Source organism: Phasianus colchicus, chromosome 4, assembly GCF_987193195.1.
Source record: "Phasianus colchicus chromosome 4, bPhaCol1.hap1.1, whole genome shotgun sequence".
Lineage (NCBI taxonomy): Eukaryota > Metazoa > Chordata > Aves > Galliformes > Phasianidae > Phasianus > Phasianus colchicus.
In genome coordinates, this window is record NC_143439.1 from 55,838,590 (window position 1) to 55,854,681 (window position 16,092).

At 39.3% G+C, this 16,092-nt stretch overlaps 1 protein-coding gene across 1 annotated transcript in view; it reads left to right on the plus strand.

The window, feature by feature from the left end:
* The first annotated feature begins 4,616 nt into the window (after positions 1–4,616).
* ADGRA3 (adhesion G protein-coupled receptor A3) overlaps positions 4,617–16,092 on the plus strand; it is a 55,433-nt gene continuing 43,957 nt past the window's right edge. Inside the window, exon 1 of the mRNA XM_031588429.2 lies at positions 4,617–4,981. Within this exon, the coding sequence (XP_031444289.2) occupies positions 4,716–4,981 (266 nt within the window). The 5' untranslated portion in view covers positions 4,617–4,715. The remainder of the gene's footprint in view (positions 4,982–16,092) is intronic.

Consider the following 16,092-nt stretch of genomic DNA (forward strand, 5'->3'; position numbering starts at 1 on the left):
AATTTCTGTTTTTATTAGTAGCTTACTGCTTGGAAGCTTCTAAACTTATCAGTGCAGAGTAATGTGCCCATGCAGTTCAGAAAGCCAACCCTATCCAGAGCTGCATCAAAAGAAGTGTGGCCAGCAGAGTGAGGGAGGTGATCCTGCCACTCTACTCTGTGCTGGTGAGACATTACCTGGAGTACTATGTCCAGATGTGGAGTCCTCAGTACAGGAAAGACATGGACCTGTGCATCCAAAGTAGGACCACAAAAATCATTCACAGGATGGAACACCTTCCCTATGAGGATGGGCAGAGAGAGCTAGGGCTATTCATCATGGAGAAGAGAAGGCTCTGAAGTGATCTGATAGCAACTTTTCAGTATCTAAAAGGAACCTACAAGAAAGGAGGAGACAAACTCATAGGGTCTGTGGTGACAGAATAAAGGAAAGCGGCACAATATATTTTACATGTTTTTCAAACAGTATATGCTGCACAGAAACAACTTTGAGAGCAGTCTCCTTTTATGTATTTCCAAAACATTTTCCATAAGAAGTTCACAAACAAGCCAACTAATGTTTGGGGTTCTGCCAAAGCATTCTTGAAATACTCATGACTACTTAAGAGAAGAACTAGGTAAAGTAAAAGGAAAATAGAGTTTTTCTCTCAATTTCTCAACCAAATCTAAAAACTATACTTCATCCTGTAGAATTACTGATGCTGAAGATCTCTAACCCCTGATCACAACAGTCAGTTGTGTCGGTTTGTTGTATCCAACACAAACAAGACACGTGTCTGGGAATGTCTGTATTTGTCACAAACAGAGCTTGGTCTGACTAAGTTAGAACCGACAGAGGCAGGAATGTAATAGTACAACCTGCATGTATGTAAGAAGTACTTGCTGTATAAAGGTGACTCCATGCTTGCTGGATTTAGTGGTTAATAGCAAGCCAGCATTTGCCAATAGTTATCATCACCTCTGTCTACTTGGAATAATAAATAACCACAGTATTGCAGACATAGCTAAGGGCAACCAAATGCTTCCTTTTCCTTGGCAATTGCTGTAGCAAACAAAACATAACTGATGATATCCCAGGCCATTAAGGGAAGAGATGAAATGTGGTAGGTTGCTTATTTTTTTTTCTCCAGCAGTCACTACATAATGAACAGAGAAAAAAATTAATTTTCAAAACAAAATATATTAGGGGTAATTTAATGAAGGAAAGGAAAACAACAAGCAAGCACAGAGAGTACTTGTTCACAGTCTGGAAGAAAAACACATTCCAAAAAATTTAAGCGTCACCTCAAGTAAAGCATCGCCAGTAATAACAAGATTACCAACACGGACAGGAAATCATGAGATTAAGGGAAAGAAAGTTGAGGGTTTACTTCAATTCAGCTGTATAGTCAATAAGTACACAGATATAAAATCAATAAGTATACAGACATTAGGCTTAGTAAGATTATCACAGTGGAAACATAATAAATGAAAATGGAAACATAATAAATGAAAATGCCCACCAGTGTTGTACATTCACAGTAAACCACAAGGAGCAATCTCCAGAGAAAAATCCTTCCTCAGTGGCAGTCAGCCCTTAAATGGGGTCTAGGAGAGGTGCAGCCAGGCTCCACCCCTTCCAGGTAGCATAGGTGAATTGCCTTCACCTGTGCTCCTGTGGCTGACTCATTGCTTGCCTCAGGTGGTCAGTCAGAGGTTCAGGCTGTGATCAACAGTTCCCATACATCACTTTAAGAAAAATAATCAAAAATTGCAGAAATGTACAGTACTTTCTGAATAGTTGCTTTTTTGGCTATATTCTGTGAGTTTTGGGTACAGTTTGCCTTCTTTTTTTTTTTTTTTTTTTTTCTTCCAGATATATCAGCTTCTATAATAAAAGATATTGCTGCCCCATACAAATCTTGTCTTACCTGAAATTCCATACTCCAGCTAGCTTTGCTGCTAAGGCAGAAGGTTATACCCCCTTTGCTAGTGTTCTCACCTTGCTCCAGCTACTACTTTAATCCTGTCCTGAGCTGACTTAACTCCATAACTTGACTGAAAATCAGGATATTTTTTTTCTTTAAAGAAAAAGGTTAGTTGTTGAGTTGAATCTGTTTCCTGTACAATCAGATGACTACCACAGGTAGAGCAAGAGACAGAATATATAAGCTAAGCTAGAGGGGTGTGGGAAATCCAAGAGGAATGGGACTTCCTGGTTTTTGAAGCATCTGCAGAGCATAATCTCATCCTTACATCCTTAGACCACAACTACAATATAGGTAGTGATCTAATAAACTTGACAAAAGTATATTATGGTTCCAAAAAATTAAAAAATAACAGAAAAAAAAAAAAACACTTGAAATATGTTAAGAGACTCCTGTGGGACATTTGTTTTGGATTAAAAGCTTTTCTAAGTTACTGTGAAAATAATGGTTTCTCAAATTTTTACCACAGAATGGAACTGTAGTATTTGCACTAAGGAAAAAAGAGGGTAAAAGCACAACCCTGGAAGAACAATCTTCTGCTTAAAACCTTCAAGCCTTTTTAAAACAGGTGAGGAACTTCAGATTCAAATGAAGAAGTAATGTAACTAAGAGAAGAAAACAGAATAAAAAATCAACAGAAAACATGGCAAGGTTTTAACAGTACCATTTTAAACAGAAATATCATTTTAAATGGTAGGAGCTTTGCAACTGCAATCCAATTACAGATCTTAGTAGGGGTGATCTCAGTGGAGCAGTAAGAACAGAGCAGATACTTGAGAAAATCAAGGGCAAGTAACATGCTAATTTATAAATTAAAAAGAATGGAAACCTTCTTAATTAATATGAAAAGTAGTGGTGAGAACCTGTCTCCATGCTGATGTTCCCATGTGATGACCTTGTTTTGATTGAGTACATCCCATTTCAAAACTCCTGGTGCCAGTCCAAAAGTGATGGGGTTTTATGATGCAAAGTACTGATCCAATAGAATTTCACTCTGCAGTTTGAATTTGTTTAAAACAAAGGCCTGAGCTGAAGAATTAACTTTATACTGCTGAGCGAACAGATATCTATTTTTTTATAGTTGGCACAATAGCAATATAAGAGCATGAATATTGTCAATTTTGTATTTTGTGCCCTGACCTAATTTAGTTCAAGTGTAATTTTGGCATAGCATTTCAATTCAGATCAGGTTGGTCCTGATGAGTGACTCAGTGACTAATGCAAATGCTCAAGAAGCCATAGTGTATACTGGTCAACAACATCATTAAGTGGGACAGGTTCCATTTTGATTTGTGAGAGGCCAGACAAATGAGAAGAGAAAACACAAAGGTAGGTAAAGTGCATGGTAGCTACAGAGTATCTCCAACATGCCCAAGTAATTGTGATGCTGTTACTGTAGCCTTCTCCCACCTGTCCCATCCACAATTCCAGTTCCTTGCCCATAGCTTTTATTAGGCTGCATCTAAAACTAGGCTGCAACCAGAGGTGTTCCACATTAATCAAGGAAACCGTACATTAAAGATTTTGTTAGCCTCATTTTGGAAGCTGTTATCGCCAATACAGAGTATTGTATTTCTGTGTCATAGTGGGTATTTTGAAGGATGCTATTTGCCAGCACTCTGCTGTAAGGCTGCAGCTTTTTGAGTTCATGGTTAGTGATCAACAGCTTCTGATGGGCTCTGGAAAGTCTCCGTTCAACTTTTTTAATTAGGCATAGATTTTATAAATTAATTGCAGGTAACATAAGTTATTTTGTTATCTGCAGACATAGCGGCAGCAATGTACTGAAAGTTTTGTCTTCCACCGACACAACGGTGTTTGGGCCAGGCTGACCAGGCTGCAGAGAAAAGTGAAAAGGTGACTTAAATACCCCCAGAAAAGCACTCCCAAATGTGCAATTAGAAAACACAATGAAGACAAGGTTGTTTTTTTTGTTGTTGTTTAATACTTGAGTCTGATGTTACTGAAATGAGTTTTCCCATCCTTCGGCTCTTTGGATATGAAGTGGGAATAACAGTGTTACCTCATTTTTACAGGGATAATATGACGATAATGTCTAACTTTGTAGATGCCTGACTTTATGGCGCTGAAGGCTATGTAGTTGCCAGGCACCAGGTTGTCCTTTTTCCAGGAAGCACGATGGCAAGCAGGACTCCTGGAAGACCGCGGATACAGAGCGTGGGACGAGCTGCGCGGCAGGGAGACAAACTGCACTGCTCTACAAGGGGAACGCGGGCCACGAAGCACCTGTGTCCCCCAGAGAGATGGGTCCCAAAGGCGAACAGAAGCGGAGCCGTCGCCCGGGCAGCAAAATACACCGCGCCGGCAGAGAAGGCACCGCTGGGCAGCCCGCGGTTCACCAGGCCGCACCCCCACCCCTCTCCTCCGGAGAGCGGCTCCTCTCCGCCGCGCCCCCTCAGCCAGTGACGCGCAGGCGCGGTGAGGCCCGCCACGGCGGCGGCGCTTGCGCGGCGAGGCCGGGGCCCGGCGGGCGCACGAGCCGCGGGGTTCTCACACCGGCGGAAGGCGGCGCTGCTGCCGCCGCGCGGGGTCCTCCCGGCCCCGACACAAAGACGAGGGCGGGTGCGACGGCGGCAGCTCCGGCCCGCCACCCCCCGGCACCGCATGGCGGCGGAGCTGCGGCCGCGCCTGGCGCCGCCCCCGCGGAGCTAAGTGAGGGCCCGCGAGCCGCGCTCGCTCCTCTCCCGTCCGGCACCTCCAGGAGGAGCGGGGCCCGGCCCCGAGCGCCATGCTGCCCCCGCTCCGCCGCGCTGCGTGCCGCCCGCTTCGCCCCCGTGCCCGCCGCCCTGCGCGCCTCCTGGCCGCGCTCCTTCTCGTGGCGGCGCTGAGGGGCGGCGGCACCGCGCTGCCCCCGGGCTGTAAGTACGACGGGCGCCCCAAAAGCTCCGGCAAAGCGGCGGCTGGCGGCCCGCTGGAGGTGAAGGTGGTGTGCAGCAACCTGGAGCTCGCTCACGTCCTGCCTCCCGAGGCGCTGCCCAACCGAACGGTCACGCTGTGAGTACGGTCCCGGGGTGGTGATTTTGGTGGGGGGGAAGAGGTCCGTGAAGCGCTGTGCGGGTGGGGGCTGCGCGTTGTGGTCCCGCCCCGCCGTGCAGCGTCCCCGTGCTCCCAGCTCCGTCCTAACTTCGGGTTGCGTTCGGCCGTGCTGTTCCTACGTGGACTTGATCCGAGCTCCTCCGTTTGAATAACAAGTTTCAAGCAGGATGTGCGGCTTGTTCCAACCTAAGTAATGTGGTACTCTTCGCGGGAAGGGTTTGCAAGTTGTTTTTCTTTTCTTCCTGAGACGCTATCCGAAGCTGTGTAGTAACACTCAATTTCATCAGTGATGGCCCAAAAACCTGTGTTCTTTTCTTAGGGAGTCTGTGCTTCTGTGGGAGGGCTCAAGTGTGATTGAGTGGCGTGCAAGAAAGTTGATGAGAAGTGACTGTAACATAGGGTCTGGCTTAATATACTTGCTTATTTTGCTGGAATGAATGTCTCCAGGAATGGGACATCCACCACATCTCTGGGCAGCCTGTTACACTGCCTCACCACCCTTACTGTAAACAACATTTTCATTATACTCAATCTCTTCTCTTTTCATTTGAAACCATTTCCCCTTGTACTATCATCACAGACCCTGCTAAAGAGTCTGTACCCTTCTTTCTTGAAGGTTCCCTTTAGATACTGAAAAGCTGGCTGTGACCTGGTGGTCACTTCAGAGCCTTCTCTAGGCAGAACAGCCCCAGCTCTCCAGCCTGTCCTCGTAGGAGAGGTGTTCCATCCCTTGGATCATTTTTGTGGCCCTCCTCTGGACGTGCTCTAACAGATCCATGTCTCTAAATGTATGTACTTTTGTCCTGAGAACAACAGTTTGACTGTTGCCTTTGTGAACTTTGACAGCACTTAAACCTGATGGAGGGGCTTATTTGAGAAGTTAGAGTGAGATGAGTACCCTAGTCATAAAGGCCAGTCAGCGGGAAAGGGAGAGACCAAAAAAGAGGGGCCTAGGTAGTTTCCCTCAGCTTGTCAGTGTGCAAGGGGTCAGAATATTTCTAAATGACCTGTGAGAAGTGACCAGAAATACTCATGTATGAAGTTTCTGAAGTAGGAAGGAAAGCAGAAAGTGAAAGGTGACAGCTCTTTATCAACAAATTGATTTCGGTCTTTGTTAGCTGTAAGTGCTGTGCAGCTGATTAGCTGTTAAAAATACAGTATTATCCACAAAAAAAAAGATAAAAGTGTTAGTCTGGGTGATATGCTGAAGTTGACAGTGGGGGTCTTTTGATTCAAAAAGCTTGGAGTCACAGCTGTGATTACTGTGAAAGACAAGCAAATATCAAATATAGCATCCTTGCTGTGAATGGACCTTTGTTCATAATTGCAGTGACAGAAGAATTTGGAAGAATTCATTTCATTTTGATTCTTCATACTCCTTCGTTATCTAGAGCATATCTTCATACAGTAATTAGTTGCTTTCATTTCTAACCAGCCTTTGAAGTGCATGACTACTTCTGAAACAGATTTTCCCTTCAGTACTCCTAACTTTTTAAATGACATAACTGGAAAACACATTGTTTCTTGCTGTTTTCTCTAGTAAGTATCATAACAGTGTTAATACAATCAATGTGAATGCATGCTTTGAAATTTTACTTAAATGTTAGACAAAGATTATTAAAGTGATGCTTCTGGTTTTTCTAAGTAAGTGGACACAGTGGTTGTTGTATTTTGGAATCTTTCAGATTTCTTCATTTCTGAGGTGTAACTTTCCATATCTCTGAGATCATTGTACTGAGTCAATGTTAACCTGGTTAGTAAACGTTGGTGATTTATGAGTTGGGTTGCCATGTGCCATTATGTGCAATTTCACTAACATGTTGTTTAATAGTGGGTGAGTTAATTGTTATCTAATCTTTTCCAAATTTTTTTTTTTTCCTCCAAGCTGATACTTGGAACTGCAGTGGTTGGTGGGTAGTGGAAAGTTTTCTGATTAGAGTCAAACTACCCTGAATTATCTTGAATCTTGATTCTTGTGGGATTCTTCTATTAAGATAAGTCCTACTTCTATTATAGCTTTTTGGATTAGTGGATCACTGCAGAGATAAGTAGCTGAAAATAGATCACTGTTGTGTAAATCAGCTATATTTTAATTCAGTTAATTTTCTTTTATGTTGGTTCTTATTTTGCACAAAGCAATTTTAAATATGAGGACATTTGTGTAGTTTTATATAGACAATGTATTGTTTTTCTGGGAGTAAACTGGGAAGGACTCAAGTGTTTATTCTTGAGAATCTTGATTCCATCCTCATCACTGTTCAAACTCCTGCACTTCCAATAGATGAACTGCTGTGCATTTAGCATTTACACCTCTGTATTTTTCCTTCTGACGTATTTTTGAGGATAAAACAGTCTAAAAAGTGAGGAAAAGAAAATCAATGGAAGTGAGGATAGACAGGTTTGAATCCGAGTTCTTGCATATTGTTGTAGTTGGTGGTTAATAACGGCTTTGGTAGGTTTGGCAAGGTCACAACTTAGGAAATGGCTGGCTTTTTTTTGCCACAAAACCTTTCATTGCTCTAGTAATTTAGGTCACTACTGGTTACAATTACTTAGAATCTGTAGTTACAATTCAGGAAAAAAATAAAACCCTATTTCAGTTAATAAAGGTTAAAGTAAGATTGCTTTGTGGTTGAAGAAGAAAACACCGAAATAAGTGCTTTTAAGTATAGAGAGATGCGTACAGGAGAATAAGTAATGTTAAGGATTTAGGACTGCAAGTTGAGATTCCTTTAGAGTCTAATTAGAATTAGCTAGCGCTTTGCTAAGCAGTTACTCACATTCACCTTGAAATTTGACCTTTAGTTATGGCCAAGGAAGGGACTTGGAGCCTTATATAATAAAAAGTGATTGGGATGCAAATGAAGGGTGTACCTACACAAACATCCCACATTGCTTTGACCTTTGTAGCTTAACCGGCCGGATGAGATGCTTTTGATGTGAAGATAATATAACTGGGTGAATGTAACTTCATTCTTTGTCTACTATATTTCAGTAGATACTGAAGTCACTGCAATGATTCACGTTTCAGGAGCAGGAGCATGCTATACCTCGTGCAGTAGAAGTTTGAGATAAGATAACCATTGCTGTTTTGTTTCAAGCTCAACTGATGATTTCACAACGTTTTCTGTTGAACAAAGTGCTGTCCCGCTGAAGACAAGCCAATGAAGTTAAAATCCTTCTTGAGAATTTTAGTCACTGATTTACATAAAAGTTATCCTATAGGAATGTAAATGAATGGAGGAAATGCATGTATAGTCAGTGAAGAACAATGTTTTTGAAACAGGAGCTTTACTGACCTGCAAGCTGTTTTGCTTAACCTCATTCTCTGAAAGGAACATATGAATATCAGTGTTTACACTTGCTAGTTAGCATTTACAAGCCATTGCATTAGCCTGGATTTGTGTTCAGAACTGGATTGCTGTTGAGAAACATATAAATGTCACATTTTTTGCCCACTTCCCAAATATAAGAATATCAAACTACATCTGTTAAACAACTCGAGGGCGTATTTATTTGGCCTTCCAGGTACCTTCAAAGTTTTTCCAATTTTTTTTTAAACTTGAATTCCTAAATTCCCAGCTTCTCATAGTGATCTTTTCAAAGATCACTCGCATTACAAGGATTCACTCCTATCACAGCATGTGATTGCACTGTAATTACAGTAACTGTGTGTAGTTACATGAGTAATTTTTTCCTGCTTGCAGTAAATGGATCTTCAAGTTTTAAAAATAAAGCATATTATTATTTTACTTATATTTGTGGTTATTAATATTCTTCCTTTTTTTAAGGCATCTGTTGCTTTGCTAAACTATTTTGATTAATTTATTTTCCTTTGTAGAGCCTTTATTACATCTTGGAAAAAGTGTCCTTTACAAAAAAAAAATTGTCAAACAGGAAAAACTGGCATAGTAAATGTATTCAGTGGAAGTTTCCCTCTTCTTTCTTTTAAAGTACATTTTCATTATTAACTTGAATGGTACTCTTGACAGCTAATCCCTTTTTTGTTAATATAGTCTATCTGAGACTGTTGTAAGTGTTCTGTACTAATAACTTCAACGGTGATAACATTTTTTTGAAGACACAAAAGGCTAATAACTCCCATTAAAACTTATCTTAAAATTTTCTTCAGTCATTGGATACGTGAACTGTGCAAAATATGTGATTCTCAAGAATACATGGCAGTACTTGAGAACTGTCACAGCCGCAATTTACCAGTGGCATCCAACCTGCAAGAATTGGTGGTGGTGTTTCATTTTCTGTTAGGCTTTTATTCTTGAAGATCTATTCAGTATATGCCTGTCATTTGTGTACATTTTTCTTTTTACCTTGTTGAGAAGATTACAATCCACACTGAAAATCACATAACATTTTATATCCTATTTTAGGACTGATTCATCATTGTGGGTGGGGTTGTTATTACACGATATTGAGTATGTACAGTGTTCTTTTACAAACATGTATGCTCCCATGTATATTCGAGCATTGCAAGAAAACTTAGCTCACAACTTGAACAGTATTTTCTTCTAATTTGTAGTATTTTGTTCTGCCTAAATAACTATGATCATTTTGTTATTTGTTAAGTGTGAACTGGAGCACTCAAATTTGTAAAGTGTTCTGCTGTTTCTTTAGTGTTGTAGTAAAGTCTTTAACCTATATAGTCAGAATATGGTGATTATTATATACATATGTTCGTATCTGTTCACCATATATATGCTGATTGTCATTGGTAATAACCTCCATGCAATAATGGTGACATCAGTATACACTAATATTTCTTGAGATTCTTCCATACAAATGTTTGAATTGTTTTAAGTCCATTTCAAGAAGTCTATTATACTTCCAATCAATACAAGACAAAGATAAATGTGGCTTTTTATAATGGGTACAACTGTAGGCAATTTTTGTGTGATAGGCTTTTGGATTTTGAATGGAAGCTACATGTTGATTACTAATAAGAGTAAGTAAAGAGGAGGATAGAGGTAAATTCTGCAAAATTCTCAAGAACAAATTTAAAATTTTGAAATGAGGCAAAATTAAATTTCTTAATTTTTGTAGCTAAGATATTTGTGTGATTGTCCAAAACCTTTTATTCCCCAAGAAGATAGCCATTTAGTGCTCTTTATACATACATTTCAATGTGTCAGTCACAGTTTAGCCTCAAGAATTGGTATTTTCAACTTCAAGGCTAACACTTTTTTCTTCTTTTTTTGATCTTTTGTTCATGATCAGTATGCGTGGTTTTGTTCTGCAAATCTCCAGAATTGTAGAACTTTTAAATGTAAAGTTAAATTAAGAGTTGAAGAAATACGAGGAGATTTTTGTGCTGCATTGATGAATGAGGAATGGACAACTGCATGTCTCATTCATTTTTGCTTGTAGTTTGCTCACTTTTAGATCTTATTTTTGTGATTTAAAATGAGTTGGGAGATACAGTATCGGATTTTTGTTTTTTTAGAATGTGATGGGTCCCATATGTACTTCACACAGACCACATAGATTCATGGATTTATTATTACTGCTTCAGTAGTTAGTCTTTACCTTCATGTTATATTCTCTATAATTTCTAAATTTATACTGTTTAAGTGCTTTCTTTGTACAAGTAACTCATGGAGATTAAAACCAGTTGAGCTTTTCTTCTCATCTGCAACAGTACATTGTTTTAAGAACATCAGAGAAGATAATTAAAGCATATTTAGCTTTCTGTGATGACATGATTAATAACTTTTAGATCTTATGTTGTAAAATACTTAAATTCTTTAACACTAAACAAGTGAGAATTTTATTTTCACCTTTGGATGTCACTGTATGGCTGTTTGGCAGTGAAAACTACAATGTCTTGCTGCGCTTAGTGACTGTTCATTACTGTTTCTGTGCATTGCTCCACCTTCAGCAAAGACATAAGCATGTCCAGCACGCAAAGCAGTGCGGTCCCACAGATGCCCAGCCTGCCCTTGCATGTCTGGGATGCCAGAGCTCTGTTGGGTGAGCAGAAACTATGGTTGGCAGCTGGGGAGGGGTGAGGGAACGGGGAGCTTCTTTGCATACGCTTGTTGGTTATGGAGGTGAGAGATCAGAAGGGCTCTGGAAGCAGTGAAAGTAGAGTAAATAAGGTGCTGAAGGGGGTACAGCTAGTTTAGTGAGAGGTGAGCAAGAGTCCTTGGAAATAGAACTGCTATCTAGGAAAGCTTTGTAGAATTAGGGACTGGTTGCCACAAGGAAACGGATCATCCAATAGTACCTTGGAAAACTATTCTGTTTTGTCCATGTGTTGTGGTATTGCCATCAGAGGAGATGAACAAGACTTTTCTGACAGATTAAAAAGCTCATTTATTATGAATTAACCCATGTTGTTGCAGAACAGATGTAACCCTGAAACTTAGCATTTGGCAGAATTTGCTCATAAGTTGTGCTCAGATTTCTGAAATCATCCTGTCAGAAAGACCTTAGCACGATCTACTGCCTCAGAATCATGTTTCAGTGCAACAGCAGCCCTCAAAAAGAACCCTTGCAACAGTGGTGATGGTCTCATTAAACCTGCCCCTTTCTGTGGTTGGCAGTGAGTAGGTGTGTTACAGCTCTGTGCTGGAGAATGGGAGCCCCTTCCTCTTGTCCTTACTGCTTCTGACACACAATGGTCTGGAACAAGGAACAGGAAAGTAAAGTCTCACCACTGACAGCAGAAAGTAACATCCATGTTAGCTGACTGAAATGCTGCTGCCCAAGCAGTGTGCTGAGCATGCACCTTTACCTCCAGGCTCTGGCTCTGTGGGTGGCTTGTTCTTCCTTCTCTGTATGGCTCCATGTGCAATCAGTCCGATGAGCTAAACTATTCCAAACCTGTTAAGTTCTATAGGGCTGGGATATAAATTCTTCTGCAAATGTGTCTGTGTGTTAGCAGTTGACAGGAAGTACCTGCAAACATGTCTAGACAAATCATGTCTAGACAAAGTACTTTCTTATCAGGTAATGTACTCACTGGAAACATAAATACATGAGACTGTGGGTTTGACAGCGTATGCTATAATTAATACTTCTGTGATAGGACTTAGAGAATGTACTGGCTGTAGCAGCTTAAGTTAGAAGAGTCTGGCTAGACGTGTGTGCGCCATGTCCCCTGTAAGGTGAGCTACTATCCTTCATGTGTATTTGGGTGTTGGAGGAGTAGGGTAAGCTTGCACTGAAATGTGAAGGAGCGTCCTAAAAATTATGCATCTTTTGGATGAGAGAAAGCCAGGAAGGAATGGAAGGAAGGGGAGTAAGGCAGGAGGTTTGCAGCAGAACTCTATCATCAAACTGATGCGGATGCTACAGATGCAGAGGGGTTGGAAGAGAACTTGGAGGAATTCTCTGAGGATGTCGTGGGCACAGGGGTTAGATTGCCAGTGCTTTTGGTTAGTTTTAGGACCAGCAACCCAGTGTGGGAAAAGGCTGGATGCTGCTTTGTACTCCTGTTTTTTTTTTAATCCTAGGTAGGCTTTCCAGCCTAGGCTAAGTACTGGAAAGAGAGGTTTGTTTGTAAATCTTATAATTTCTTGCCATGGTACTGTCTTTTTCAGCAGCGTTGCTATTCATTGTTACCTTCTACTTTGTCTCTTTTTTCCAAGATGTTTTTCATGTAGTATTTTTTTTTTTTTTTGTTACTATGTGCACTGTATTTCACTAGAAATCAAGATTTCTGTCCTTAAATGTAATGAATAAAGCATGTAGGTATGTGTTGAATAGCAGCATAGAGAATGTGCGTCGTTATCTTTATAAATTAAAGACACTGGGATTATGCAGGAAAAATAAAGGTTAGTCCTTACTTCATATGAAGTTAATACAGTTCCTGTTAAAAATGGAAATATATAAATAAACACAGATTTAATTTGGTAACTTCATTATTTCTTTGTGTTTTAGTTCACAATCTTTAATATTACCTAATATGCGTGATGATAACATAGCACAGAAGATTCTTTATCTGTTGTGAACTTCTGTTTTGGAAATGCTTCATTACTAAGCTTCCCTAATTGTATTGTTTTTGTTCTCCTTTAATAGGGGGCTATGGAAAGATTTTTGTGTAATAGCTTGTAGATTGTTTTCATTCCAGGGTTTACTTTTAAGCAAGTACTGTTCATGATGTGCACAGTACATTACTTGATGCTGTTTTGCTTTTGACACCAGTAACTCTACTAACTCTTGAAAAATATTGTTTTTATGTCCTTGCTAAACCACAGCTTCTACAAGATAAACTTTGCAAAATATTTATTTTTGCATGTTCACAGCTTTCAACAGCAAGGATGGTACAGATGGTTATTTTAGCCTAATTTTTGCTGGTGGCCACTTTCCCAGTCATTTGAGTATCCAACTATCACCATGAAATGATCAATTTTCTGCTTTCTGGCTCTCTGTTTGAGTCTCTTAAATTGTGTTCTGAAAGCTACTTCAACATTCAGCTTAAAGTTACGCCATCTCCCATTCTTTGTACTTCTTGAAGCCCATTTTGACTATTTTGTCGTGTTAATGGATTTGTGTATTTCAGTAGCATACTATGAAAGGATTCATTTGTGAAATTTAGAGATTGTATTCCTGACTAGCTGATTCCTGGCTTAGTAGTAGTAGTAGTTTTATTAGGACAAAACTTTTTGTGCACAGTGGTTTATTACCACATTCTAAAGGTAAAGACAAAACAAGCCTTGATTTTTATTTATTTACCCCCATCTCTTTTACTGCGCTATCATAAAGAAATGGCTGATGGCAGCAACTTGATCTGCTCGTAAGTGATCTAAGTGTTTTGCATAGTAGCAGTTGGGCATCTGTTGCCAAAGATCTTGCCAATTAATGAGTCAGAGGTGAGTTTCTTTGCAGAGTTTTACTAAGCTCTGGAGTAAAGTGAAAGCAAGGCTTTCCAAACCAAGCTATAATTGATGAAGGAAAACTTCAGCACTGTTTATCAGGTGAGTGAGAAGTTGGGGTAGCCTTTCTGTTTTATTTCCTATGGGAAGAGGATTGTTACTGTGTTGTTTCAGGTTACCTCTTTACAACCATTCCATTCCAAGGAAAAGGGAAATACTTGAAGATTGCTTTGAGACATTGTCCAGAACCTGCTTTTCAGCTGCCTTTTTCCGTTGATGCTGCAGTATACTTGTATGTGGTAGTTCCACATCCCAGTTTGTATTCTTACACAGGGGATGGATAGTGAACAAGCAAAACGTGTTTGATTCAATATAAAAACAAACAAACAAACAAAAACCCAAGCAAGCAAACAAACAAACAACTAAACTAAAAAACCACAAGAACAGCCAATATCTGATCTGTAGCTTATGAGAAATACAGTGCGTTGGTGATGCTTGGCTATGGGAACCTCCTCACGAATCCTCCAGATGTATTTCTGTTGGGTCACTTGTTACAGAAGAGTTGAACAAGATAAGATAAGAATGAGTGAGATTTCTCTCTCTATGATTTTTCCCTTTAAACTTCTTAATGATGGAAGAGTTCAGGCATAGGAAGAATTATGTTCTTAAACTGATAACTGAAAGTTATTATTGATCACAAATAATTGTCTGTATCTAAGTGGTACATAATAGTCCATGATTTTACTGTATATTAATGCACAGGAATTGTAAAAGTGGATATAAAATGTCTACTTTGAAGTGAGTGCTTTATGGTGTTTTGTCGTGTTATGCCACATCCCTAAACACTTCTAATAATGTATAGACTAAGTATATTAATAGCAAGTTTTAAACTGCACTTTTTAAAGATTACACTTACAGCATTAAGTATGATGAAATGTCTTAGGTTATATGGAGTGTTGTAAAATCTATCATTTATTGTACTAAACCTTTATGGTTGAGCAACTAACAGCTTCCACAGAAAATACTAAATCAGGCTGACTGTAATTTGTACATCACACTCTAGAGACAAATATACCTAGTGCTCAGATATTCAAAGCCTTCTACTTTAGGTCTGTTATTTATAGGCAATGTCAGAAAACTGATTTTTTTAAACAGAATTGTACTTTTTATTTAGTACAAATTTAGTTCACTCCGTTGCTTCTACTTTTGAAGTGGTTTCTGTTCCATCTTAAATAGCTGCTTGTTTATTTTTCTGGAAGAAGTACAAATAAATTCATTAAATTATGAAACAAAGTCAATTACAACTAAAATACAAAGAATTTTTGGGCCACCAAAGACTGTAGTGTGCTTGCTTGTGTTGACGTGGGTATTTTCTAACTCTCATGTTTCTTTTTTCTTTTTCTTTTTAACTGTAGACCTAAATTGGATTTGTGGCTTTAGTTTGGTTTTTTTTTTGTGTTTTTTTGCTGCTGCTGTTATGCCTTATATTCTGTTTGCATTTAGTAATAATGAAATTTTTTAGCTCCTTCATTTATTTCATTTATTCCTTTCTGTGTATGTTTCTGGAACCAGGAAAGATGTGGAAATAAATGTGTACTTGACTCAGATTGGTTTAGACTGCAAAATGAATCCTGTACCTTCTACTATTTCTTTCTGCCTAGGTTGAGACCTTTCTCAGAGTAAAATAAAAATAACTTCAAGACTTCAAGGTCTACTAATTTTAACACTTCAGTTAAGTATTAATACTATTTCAGGTATTCCGTGCCAAAGATTTTGTTTACTTATTTATTTTCCTCCTGCTTCTACTATTAATATATCAGCGTTCTGCTTTGCCAAACTTCAGTCTGAGAAATACATATTTTGATTCTGCTCTGCTTTTGGCTCTTCCTTGATGCAGTGAGATCACCCATGAGTTTTTAATTTGTATGTCTGTCTTTTGAAACTTGCAGAGTGTGTGTGTATATATGTTATTTGTTGAGTCATTTAGGTTATCACAGAAGCAGATGAGGGGCAATTTTAGCTAATGTTTCTTCTTAACATCCCTGAGAGCATCAAGCTACAGGCAATATAGGCAAATTATGTTGTCTAATAGCAAATTTATTTTTGTATACTTTTAAAAATAAGCACTTTTCTTACTCTTTTACCTTTCCATTCATTGCTGTGATCAGTTTTCACCCAGGACTGACTGCCTGTTTGGAATACTGTGATGATCATGCTTATGCAGTAGATGTGTAA